Here is a 12,527-nt window from a genome sequence, read left to right as displayed (position 1 = left end):
CTTTACCTCCTCTTCTCAATTTTTGAGCTTCTCTGGCTCAAATAATCTCAGATAATCTCAGTCCTCCCTAATCTTAATCCTGAGATTGGCCTGAGATTATGTACAATTTATCCTATGTGAATCTCTCTTTATCTATTGTTGACACATTATTTCTCCTACTAAAATTTGGTCTCCTTGAGAACAAAAAACTATTTTTCATTTCTTTGTATCCCTGGCACTTAGAGGATGCTTAATAAATACTTATTGACTTGACCAGATAGATTTAATTAATATATATTTAATTCTCCTATATAATTGAGTAGGAGAGGAGACCAACTGTATAGAAAGAGGACTTAGTATGAGAAACACAGAAAGTCACCTTTCTCAGAAACAAGAGGGGAGAAAATGATGATGAGGCAAAATTCAGTTATTTTGAGATGATGAGCAGTATATGGAGATGTGACTAGCTGTTTTGTTTTTATTTTTTGCATCCCTAAGGGTGCCATTTGGGCTTTCTAAGACAAAAAAAAAAAAAAATTGAGTCAGGCATATTGATTAATTTTAACATTAATTAGATACTTCCCCCTCTCCCCCATCAGTCATTAGATTCTATGACTTCTCTATATGAGATCTATAACTTAGGGGAAATGAGGAGTTTCTGTTTACATAGACATGTCTCCTCTGGGGCAGGAGTGGCTTCCTCCACTTAGTACATATTTTGATCTTTCCCAAGATATACTGGTCCTTTCACCATAGTCTTTCCCAAATTTGACTTTTTTCCACAGCCCCCTCAGGAAGTGTCCCATATATTTAATTACAATCAAGATAAAACTGTCTACCCATAATCAATCCCATTCTCTACTTTTGCCACAGGTGAACAAAAATATCAATGTGTAAAATGAATAGTTCTTCATGGGTCTTTAGATATGATGAGCTAATAGTTATCTATAAAATATGTGAAACTTAGCAACTGTTTTATAGCTCTTATGAGTAATCAATCTATTAAGTGCCTGCTATGTGCTAAGGATAGAAAAAGAAGCAAAATTTACTTCCTTACCTCAAAGAGTTTACAATCCAATGGAAAGACAGTTTTATATAATTTGACTCATATAACTTCACTCAAGCAATCCTACATAAATGTACATACATTGTCATATATTTACTAGATACAAAGTATCATCAGGGCACAAAGCATGCTGACCACACTTAAATTATTCTTTATCTTGTAGCACAACTCAGGCCCCACATTTCAGGTAACCAACTTTTCTGGATTCCTCCTCCCACCTCCTCTTTCATTCTCTCCATGTATACTTTGAACTGATTTGTCTAGCATAGCTGGTAGCTTGGCATTGCTAGGCTGAGGTCACAGGAAGTGGTTGCTTTTATCAGTTCCAGGCCTTTCCCTGTCGTGATAATTTGTTCTGGGTTCATTATTCTGATGTTGCCAGTCTTCTCAATAAAATGAGATTTCCTAGAGTCTCAGCTTCCTGAGGAATAAACAATTCTGTTTTGGGCTCTAGAGGTAGGAGTTTAAAAAAAAAGAAAAGAAAATAGTACAAACATGAATCCATTATGGAACAAGTAGCTTTAGAACCACAAAGAAACAGGAATGCTAAGCCATAAATTATGGAATGATAACTATAAGTTGAGAGACCTTTTGGATATTTGCAAATAGCTCCTTTGCAAGAATGTTTTTCAGCTATTTTATATTTAATTTCCCCTGAATACAGTCCAATCAATGCACAGTGAGCTTTCTTTCTAGTATTCTACCTCTCTCTCTTTGTCTCTCTGTCTCTCTGTCTCTCTCCCTGTCTCTGTCTCTTTTTCTTTTTCTCCTTCCTCCTCTCCAGCTCCCCACGCCTCTTCTCTCTCTCTCTTCTTTTTCTTTTTCTTCCTCTATCCCTCTCCTGAGATGTTAGAGGCTTTCACCTGGACAGAAAGGAAACTTCATCTGATCCAGTAAGAAGCTTTTTAGAACCTTTAAAATGTCAGAATGGTGGTGTTCTGTTTTTAAAGAGTCCAGCTTGAATGCTTTGGTTAATAAAATTTGATTACATACATTGAGAAATGTTAAATCTAAAGTTTCTGTTACACTGATTAATATATGCAATGAGCAATCAGATATGTGCATAGTAAGTTATATTTTTGTGATATTGTCCTGAATCTTCTTGGTTAGTTGTTAGCTTGCTTCTTTTTTTAAAATTTATTTTATTTAATAATAACTTTATATTGACAGAATCCATGCCAGGGTAATTTTTTTACAACATTATCCCTTGCACTTACTTCTGTTCTGATTTTTCCTCTCCCTCCCTCCACTCCCTCATGATGGCAAGCAGTCCAATATATGTTGGATATGTTGCAGTATATCCTAGATACAATATATGTTTGCAGAACCAAACGGTTCTCTTGTTGCACAGGGAGAATTGGATTCAGAAGGTAAAAATAACATGGGAAGAAAAACAAAAATGCAAATAGTTCACATTCGTTTCCCAGTGTTCTTTCTTTGGGTGTAGCTGCTTCTGTCCATCATTTATCAGTTGAAACTGAGTTAGGTCTCTTTGTCAAAGAAATCCACTTCCATCAGAATACATCCTCATACAATATCGTTGTTGAAGTGTATAATGATCTCCTGGTTCTGCTCATTTCACTTAGCATCAGTTCATGTAAGTCTCTCCAAGACTCTCTGTATTCATCCTGCTGATCATTTCTTACAGAACAATAATATTCCATAACATTCATATACCACAATTTACTCAACCATTCTCCAATTGATGGGCATCCATTCATTTTCCAGTTTCTAGCCACTACAAACAGGGCTGCCACAAACATTTTGGCACATACAGATCGCTTTCCCTTCTTTAGTATCTCTTTGGGGTATAAGCCCAGTAGTAGCACTGTTAGCTTGCTTCTTGAGTATCCTGGAAAGGGAAGACTTCAACTGCCTTTTGAGATATCACAAGGCCCAAATGAGACACAGGTTTATCTCAGGCCTGCCTAGAATGTTCTTAGCCTAGAACTTGACCCCAGCTCACCTTATAGAACCCAGAGACTTGTTTTTATACTTCCAGGCTGATAGTAAGAAAGGATTTGATGGTCCTAGATAATTTCTTTAGCAAAATGATGGAGTTTAGGACCAGCAGAAAATTAATTCATCGTGGCCTACTGGATGTCAAACCTGAAGCCTGCAAAATGCAGAATGCTGTCCAATCAGATTAAAATGTAATTGGAAAAAGTTTAACAAAATAAATAAAAATATTATATAAATAATGTTTATTTGTGGTTTTCTAAGTCAGTATGGAGGCAATACAGACAATTTTTACTTGAGTTTAATATCATGAAAAGTTATCCTATTTTTGTCTGGGTACAACTTGCCATTCCTTTTAAATTTACAATAAAGTTATCATGAATATTTTAAGAATTGTTGACTACTATATATAAAGTACTTTGCCTTCCATAGTAAATAGTAAATATTACTATTAGTATATAGTAAACATTGCTATTATTTTGTAGAAAAGGAAATTAATGAGGCTTTAAAAGCTTAATTGATTTTACAAGCATACAGAATTGAGCATCTAATCCATGGTTTTTTAATTTGGGTTCCATGGAATTTTTTTTCCTTTTTTAAAGACATTTAAAACATTTCAGTATAATTGCTTTCCTTTTTAATCTTAATTTTTATTTTATGGTTTTAATAATATTTTCCTTGAATGGCTCTATTATACTACCAGTGTGCCAAAAAGGAATAGTGTGCTGATAAATGCTTAACTGGTTTTCAGGAAAGGGGGATAATATACAAATGACACACTTTTAAATGTATTATTTAATATTAATATTTTTCCATTACTTTGTTAAGTCTGGTCCATCAACAAAATAAATCAAGCCCCATTAGCTTTTATTCCTTTCCAAGGTGTAAATGTTCACACTGAAAAATTTAGCACTAGACCAAGCTGTCTCCAACATTTCAGGAGTCCACTAAAAAGGTTTAGATATTGGGAATTCTAATCTCTTTCCATTTGCTTCTCTTTCTCTCCCTTTTCCTTCTTCCTTCTGTCTCTTTCCCCTCTGCTCTTCCCTCTCTCCATCTCCTCTCTTCTCTCTCTTCTTCATCTTCTCTTATCACTCCCTATCTCCCTTTCTCCCTCTCTTCCTTTCTCCTCCCTTCTTCTCTCCCTTTTCCTCTTTCACTTTCTCTGCCCTCTTTTCTCTCTCTCATTCTCCCCACAGTCCCTCTCCTCCCTCACTCTCTCTCAGTCCTCCTCTATTCTCTCATTAAATAGGACTGTGTTTGGCCTCACCATCCCTGAAAGACGTCAGACTCTCAGAAATAACACCAAGAGCTCTGCTGATTTCAGCTCCGGTTTCCTGCCTCCACCTTACTCAGGCCCGGAGCCAAGCGGACCAGGAAGTGGAGAGGAGGGAAACTCTCAGACACACCCCCTCCGGCCAGCTCCGTCTCTAGTCTCACTTATTCCTCCTTGTCACTTCTCCAGAGGCTTCTCCTTTCTCCTTGTGATCCCGGAGCTGAATCTGAAAGACAGGAATGTGAGTTTTCTCCTTTTTCTGGGTCTTGGACAGAAGGCTTTTCCCCTTCCAGCCCTCCAAAGGAGAGCAAACTGGCTTTCTAAACTGCGTGCGTGAGATAGGAAGTGAGCAAATAACAGTGTTGCGATGCAGAGGTTACCTCTGGCCTTGCCAGTGGGAATCTGTATATAAATGAATAATCTCTCTACCCTCAAAGATGAAAAGGGTTTGTCTCTATCTATATTTGCCCTTCTGTTCTAATGATCTATTTGACTTCTGCCAGCTATGTACTATCCCCTTTTCAAAGTCTGAAACTCATCCCTTACCCAGAACAACATTATAGAATCATTTTTGAGGACAAGCCTCGGACTCCCAAGTTAAGAAGCACAACAGGAATATTATAGGATTTAGAATCAGAGAAAATGGATTTAAATGCTTATTCTGACACACTCTCCTATGATCCTGAGAATTTTCCTTAATGAAATTTCTTATCTTTCTTATCTTATCTTTGCTTTCTTATCTATAAAAATGAGGGGATAAGTTCCTTCTAGCCCTAGAGATCTATGATCCTGGAGACACAAGACGAATGCAGTGGAAAGGTCACTGAGCCAGGACCCAAAAGAGCAAGGCTACTCTGGTTAGCCCCCCTTACCCTGAGGCCCTGAGGCAAGTCAGTTCTCATCCTCCATTGTCATCTGTGAAATGACTCAGTTGTAGGGAAGGTGGGAGATGAAGGACTCAGTAATCTCATTGAAATTCTTCCAACAGATTAGTGATCTCTGCATTGTCTCTGTGGTAGGAGAACCAGGTGAAGGAGTGTCCTGGAAAAAGAAAGAAAGAGTCCATGGTAAAAAAAAGTAGCAGCTGTTCCACAGAGATCAGGGAATATGAGAAAAGTCCAAGAGGCTTGACAATTGGGAAGTCTGTGATGCCCTTAGAGAATGCAGTTTCAGGAAAGCAGGAGGGACAGAAAACAGATCGAGGGGAATTAAATAGAGAGTAAATATGGGGTAGGAGATAATATATGATGTGCACATCTCCAATGCATCTGGGGAAGTGAGTCTGGCATAGCCTGGTTGTTTCTAATTTTCCTTTTCCTAGAATCCTATTGGAGAGCTTTTAGTACAGTTTCTGTTCTGCCTGGGGTGATAATTATGGGAGTTCTTTATGAGCTGATTGTCCTTTCCTTTATCCCCTAAACTTTTCTAGGTTACACTGCATAGAGTCTAAAGGCTGAAAGATCTGAGTTTGAATTAAGCCTCAGTTACTAGCTGTGTTTTTCTGAATTAGCCACTTAACTGTGGTTTGCCTCAGTTTTCCCAGCTGTAAAATGAGAATAATAATATGATTTGCCTCCCAGATTGTTGAATGGATTAAGTTAGATATTTATAAAGCCCTTAGCACAGAGCTTGGTACCAGATAGGCACTTGATAAATGCTTGTCCCCTTTCCTTCTTGTTCCTGGATTAACTAAGTGGAAGATCTGTGTTTGGCTGAGTACAACTATATACTTTTAAGGACATGGATAAAATTTAGTCTCTTTGGTATCAACTATTGCCTTCCCTGATGATTGTGATTGAACTCCCTTGCTTCATTTTTCTCATTTATAGAATGGCGGGGAATTTCCTGGTAAGAGGAGAAATTAATTACGATCTTTAAAACCCTTTCTACAAAATGAACCTAAGTAAACCAAAGAGCTGTTGCTGATTATGTCTTTCTTTTCCAGTACTTATTTGGGGAAGAGGACTACAGGATTAATGTTTCCTGATTTTATAAAAAGTGAGGGAAAAGGAATTTGCCTACTAGTGAGGCAAATGAGGTAGTGAGGTTTTTTTTTTTAATTCCTATGCCCAAATCTGAATGTTTTATTAAAAGGATCATTAGTAAATGTCCAGAAAATTAAATGGTGAACATTTAGAAATGGAATTGATGAACAAAATTAGCCAGAATGACTTCTTCAAGAACAGATTATGTCAGATTAACTTGATTTCATTTATTGAGACTGGTACATCAATAAGGAATCCTAGAAATTATATAAGGTTTTATTAAGCATTTATTATGTGCAAGTTTCACTGGAGGGAGAGGCAAGATTAGGCCTATATCACCAATCTCAAACTTTGCTTTTCTCCCTACAGCAGACTAAAAAAGCCATGGCGGTGTCTCCATCAGATGATTTTGAGGTCCTAGTTAAAGGGCTGAATAGTTGGAATCTCCCCACTGGCCCTGTCCCTTGTGAACTACTGCTCATTGGTGAAGCTGCCTTCCCAGTCCTGGTGAATAAGAATGGTCAAGTCTTAATTGCTGCTTCACAATATGGCCAGGGTCGAATGGTAGTCATGTCCCATGAAGGCTACCTGCAAGATAGCATGCTGGCTCAGTTTCTTTGCAATGCTGTGGGCTGGCTCAACCAGAGACCAGGAACTGTTGTGGGGGTGCACACATCTGTGGAACCTCTTGCTGGCATTCTCCATGACTCTGGAATGAAGGTGCAAATTATGAATGGCCTTGAAGACTCTGTTGGAGTTTACTGCATCAATGCCTATGACAGCACCTTGGCCAAAGAGCTGATTCAATTTGTGAAAAATGGTGGGGGCTTACTTATTGGGGGCCAAGCTTGGTATTGGGCAAGTCAACATGGACGTGACAAGGTTCTGTCCAATTTCCCTGGGAACCAGATGACCAGTGTAGCTGGTGTGTACTTCACTGATGCCTATGGAGATACAAGCTTCCTCAAGGTCTCTAAGAAAGTGCCTAAAATTCCACTTACACTCAGGTGAGTATCAGGGGTGTGGCAAGGATTATACTAAGAAGATTCCTTTAAGGAAAAAGAATTAGAATGATATTTTGAGAAGAAAAAGTTTTATTCAAAGTCTCAGGGGACAGGGAGGTTATGGACAGAGTAATTGGAAATCCATAATTAATATATTTGGTTAGAGGTAGAGCCTTGGAATCATTGTCATATAAATATCAGTGTCCATTTTGGAAAAGAGAACAGAAGGATTGAGTAAATAAATAAGGACACAGTGATTATGTTTGATGAATTTAAGTCATTAGGACCCAGATGTATTTTACATCTAGATATGAAAATGCCAGGTACAATTGACAAGGATCTTTGAATAAAAGATTAGTTAACACAGAATGAAATCCTGTGAGGCATGAGGACTAACATTATTCTGATGTTCAAAAAAATGAAGAATGTTTAATTTGCATACTATTTAGGCTAGTGATCTTGACTTGAATCCCTAGCCAAATTCTAGATTATTTTATTAACAGGGTGATTGGTATTTGTTCCCCAAGTTAAATGGTGAATGTATAGATGTGGCATTGATGACTATAAAGAGGTAGCACGGCTTCATCAAGAATAGACTATGCCAGATTAGACTTACTTTCTTTTGTATTCTAGGAACAGGTAGAGCAAGCATTTATTAAGTGCCTACTAAGTATAGCTAAGCACTATCTTAAGTGTTTTATAGATATTATCTGTACCTGTATCTCCTTACATCTTCATATTTATAGATGAAACTGAGGTTAACAGCATTAGTGACTTGCTGAAGATCACAGAATTATGAAGTATCAAAGGTGGGATTTGAACTCAGGTCTTTCTTTTCCATTTGAAATATTTTATCCACTGCACCTCTTAGCTACATCTAAGGATAGGATATATATAAGCATTAGTGAATCATTTCACAAATGCTGTGAGTGCTTAGTGTTGTGCTAGTAGAAAAGACAAAAAGGTATGGATTCAAAATTGGTTTAAACTGTCACATTTGAGTAGTGATTAATGGTTTCTTGCTAGAAGGAGTATTCTGGTTGTTGCATTTTAGAAATTTGTGCCTAGCTGTGTACTATTCAACATTTATTTAGTTTCAAATTAATTAATTTAATTTTAATCAGGATAAAAGCATAGATGGTGTGCCTGTCAAAGTCAGGATCCAAAAAGCTATATAGAGGCCATAACATTGAACTGAATCCAAGAACGTGAAAATTATTTTGGATAAATGTAAAATCTTTTACCTGGGTTCAGTCAATTTCAGAAATGCAGAATGAGTCAATTTTGTCTGCATAGCTCTTCAGCAAAATATCTTTTGGGTTTAGTGACTCAACATGAATCAACACTGTGCTATGGCAACTAAAATAATAAATGGCTAAGTCTGTCTTAGGTTTGATTAAGAGAGGCATAAGCTCCAGAATTATAAAGTGTAATGCTCCTTCTCTTCTTTGACTTGGTCAGAATGCATCTGGTTATTATGTGATTCTTCAAATTGTTCTGTAGAAGTCAAAGCAGGTATTTAACTTGTTAGCCTGACCATAACAGGGTGCCTTCTAACTCCCCTGAGAAGGAGGCAATGAACATGGCTGGAATCTGGTTCACAAGTATAAATAGGTGTGTATAGGCCTCCTCAAGGTCACTGGGAAGAACCCATAAGAAAGATGCCCAAATTGAAGGATCTTGGTGACAAAGAAATGATGTTCATTACTACAAGGCCAGTTGGAGCTAAGATGCTGGAAATGAAGGGGACAGAAGGGTGAGGGGACTGTCAGAAACAATTATTATTCCTAGGACTTGGATGCAACATTTGTTTATCAGGGAGCTAAGTATACAGTTGATAGAATGCTGATGTCTGGATTCAAATTGAAGAAAATTAATATTGATGCTATATCATTTGATTGTTAATAATAATTGTAATATACTATTTTGTAGCAAAAGCTTCATCTTCTACCTAGGTCAAGAGACCTCTTCCAAACTTGTTGAGGAAGGTAACCTATGTAGGCTGGGACCCCAGGTTTTATTTACCCTATAAATAGATCTGGGTCTTCCCCCAGAGACAGGGTCATCTTTCCTTGCTTTTTCTCTCATCAAAGTTGGGGTGATTCGTTCTGCCAATGAGGAGACCAAGCCAGTAAAGACCTCATTGAGATGACACATGTTTTTCTGGTCAAGAATTTCTGGAGGTAATTGTCACCTGGCATTCATTAAAGATCTGAGAGGATTTGATCAGCCACACTTGAAGGGCAATCTAAAACCAATCAGGCTCCCAAGGATGTAGTATCAAAAGGAAGACACCTGGATTTAAAGCCTCAGACATTTATTAAAGGTGTCACTCCTGGCAAATAATTTAATCTCTGCTTCAGTTTCCTAATCTGTAAAATTAGGAGTGGAAGTCTGATGTCAGTCCTCAAACTTTTTAAATAGGGGGCCAGTTCACTGTCCCTCAGACTGTTGGAGGGCCGGACTATAGTAAAAACAAAAACTTTGTTTTGTGGTCCTTTAAATAAAGAAATTTCAAAGCCCTGGATGAAGGGGATAAACGTCCCCAGCTGCCAAATGTGGCCTGTGGGCTGTAGTTTGAGGACCCCTGTACTATCTTTTAGGGCTGGAAGGAACAGAATTACTCAGCAGCAGAATAGATTGAATCAATTAGCATTCATTTTTGTATACTTTTTAATTCCAAAAAGACATGTTATACCTGTATTGTTCCTTAACATTCTTTTGCAACTTAAAGACTGTCAGAAAGGAGATTGGCTGGTACTTTATTAACCATCAGTCATTTTTTAACCCCTAAAGTAATTCTAGTACACACCCAGATGTTTTTAGAATTCTAAATTGAGATGATCACTACTGACAATTACATTTGAGCTTGTTGTCTCTAGGCAGTTTTCTAACATTCTAGTGTCATCACTAAATCATTTTAAGTTTTGTTTTTGTTTTTGTTTTTTAACATTTCTGCGTCTGATTGGAAGCTCACTTATTCTGTGTTTATTCTATGGCAGGGTGGCAGGGGGTGACATTTTCTTGATCTTGTTCAAAAATCCATTTTCTTGTCAGTTTCCTAAGAGTCCTATTCAGCCAACCAAACCTGTTTTTCCACTTTCTAACTCCCTAATCTTAGGTAAATCTTACTTTCCAAATTGTCTGTCAAGATTCTCTAGTTGAGCAAGCTGGAAGTTGGTATCATGCTGATGGGACCTAATTAGGTGCTCTTAGAAAATTTGATAGTATATCTTTGTAGTGAACACAATGACCATGATTGTTAGGGCCCAGTCCCCATGGAACTCTTACTGCAGCCTGACTTCTATTTTATTCCTTAAGCAGCTATGGGAAAAACATCTGTTTAGAGATAGAGGAGACCTTCAGCAGTCCCCTCATTTTACAGAAGAGAATCTTGAGATTTGAGTTAATTAAGTGATTTACACAAAGATCCTCAAATAAAGGAGCAAAATGGGATTGAAATCCATTTCTCGTGACCTCAAATCTGTGCCCTTTCCACTGTGCCAAAATACTTTTCAATCCCACTGACTCCAATTTTTACTAACCAACCTCTTACTGTCAGAAAAGAATCTCCTCCATGTTGGTGAATTTTCCTAATTAATCCACTCGCCTTTGATGAGTTCTTAACTCTCTGTATGTGATTCCCTTATACATTCATTTTGTCTTGTATGGGCATAGCTTACCTAATATTAGAAATTAGTTCTGGGAAAAATGTGATTTTACTTGAAACACATTAGAGAGGTCATTTATCTCAAAGTAATAAATGAAAGCTACTTGGCTAGACACAAATATGGTCTTTAAAAACTTAGAATGTGTTGTTTTACGATTTGAGACAATTACAGGTTTAGGCCGGGCTGAGTAGGTTGACTTGAGGTGTAGAGACATGATCCTTCAAGCCTTAAAGGCAGACTTTTATTCATGTTTGTGGGTGGCAACTAGCAAAATGAGTGGGGTAAAAGAACAGGGTGTTTAGGGGAAAGTATTGGCTTGCTAAAGAATAAGAAAAAAAAATTCATTGGCATCCTAACAATGATGGGGAGGGAGGGAAGGTTAATTTTTTCCCTCCCAGAAAGCCTCTAACCTTTAGTATAATATCTAGCAATTCTTATATAAGGTAAAACTTTCTAATAAACAATACCCTCTATTGTCTGTAACTGAGAAAGTGACAATGCATTTCCCAGCATAGAAGCAGGGCAACATGGTTAATTCTGGTAAAACATGTGAAAAGGAGAGAACAATTTATTAGAGCTGAAACTGGAGGTTCGGGAGCCAAAGTATCCTTAACCCTTCCTTATTTTAAAAAAAAAAATTTTGGTAACCTCTGAATCCCAATTAGAGACATGGAGAAATCCACTGCCCTTTTGCTCCTTGGTCTACTTTGCTCCTTGCATTCAGATGCCTATCACATATAATCTCTAATTATATTTTCTTCTGCCACTGCCACAATATCTTACTTTACAGTCATAAATTTAGAAGTAAAAGCTACATTAAAATGAAAATTAAACTATTCTTCTAAGGTCAAGATCATTGCTCAGTGCAACACAACTTTTAAGTAGCAGAGTTTGGGGGGGTCAAACTTGGGTTTCCTGATTTGACATCCAATATTCTTTTTTCTAAATCATCCTGTAAAAGTTCTAGAACTCCAGTTTCCTGATAATCTAACCCAGGCTCAATTTCTAATTCAGTTATAGGCTAAGCTCATTATTCATCTTGAGCACCCACAGGTGCAAATGCAGTTAGGCCCTGACCATGAAGAACTGAAGGCTGGTTGATAATTTTTATTAATATCAAAAAATAGCTTAGAGGCCAATTTTTTACTACAATAATGAGTTATATATGCAGCTGCATGAAATAATAAAGGCAATATTCATACTTCATACCCTTTTTTTCCCCAATGATGGTGGATTACTATGTTAATAGCAATTGGATGGTACAGTAGATGGAACTCCTATCCTTTGGTCTCAGACACTTACTAGCTGAGCCTCAGACAAATAATTTAACCTTTGTCTGCTTCTGGGTATAATAATGGCATTTACCTCCCAGAGTTGTGAGTATTCACTGAGATAATATTTGTAAAGAGTTTAGTGCAGTGCCCTGAACATAGAAGATCCTCTATAGATGTTTATTTATTTTTATTATAAACCTTTTTTAATGACTGTGGATCTCATTGAGGAGACTCAGTGCAATTTAAGACTTTGTGAAATCAATACAATATCATCTGAAAACAGGAGCGACAGGTGCATTTTGCAACTGACAGG

General features: G+C 37.3%; 1 protein-coding gene across 2 annotated transcripts in view; it reads left to right on the top strand.

Annotated features, from left to right (window-relative positions):
- The window catches only part of LOC127564051 (TRPM8 channel-associated factor 2-like), a 134,419-nt gene that overhangs the window by 102,532 nt on the left and 19,360 nt on the right, over positions 1 to 12,527 (top strand). Inside the window, exons 1-2 of one of the 2 annotated variants that reach the window (XM_052000302.1) lie at positions 4,187 to 4,521; positions 6,635 to 7,272. The exons of the other annotated variant lie outside the window; for it this stretch is intronic. Of the exons in view, the coding sequence (XP_051856262.1) occupies positions 6,650 to 7,272 (623 nt within the window). The 5' untranslated portion in view covers positions 4,187 to 4,521; positions 6,635 to 6,649. Of the gene's footprint in view, positions 1 to 4,186; positions 4,522 to 6,634; positions 7,273 to 12,527 lie in introns of those variants that run through there. 2 annotated transcript variants of the gene reach the window in all.

The sequence above is a fragment of the Antechinus flavipes genome, chromosome 5 (genome assembly GCF_016432865.1).
Source record: "Antechinus flavipes isolate AdamAnt ecotype Samford, QLD, Australia chromosome 5, AdamAnt_v2, whole genome shotgun sequence".
Taxonomy (NCBI): domain Eukaryota; kingdom Metazoa; phylum Chordata; class Mammalia; order Dasyuromorphia; family Dasyuridae; genus Antechinus; species Antechinus flavipes.
Note: the sequence above shows the minus strand (reverse complement) of the source record. Positions and strands in the feature narration are given on the sequence as shown.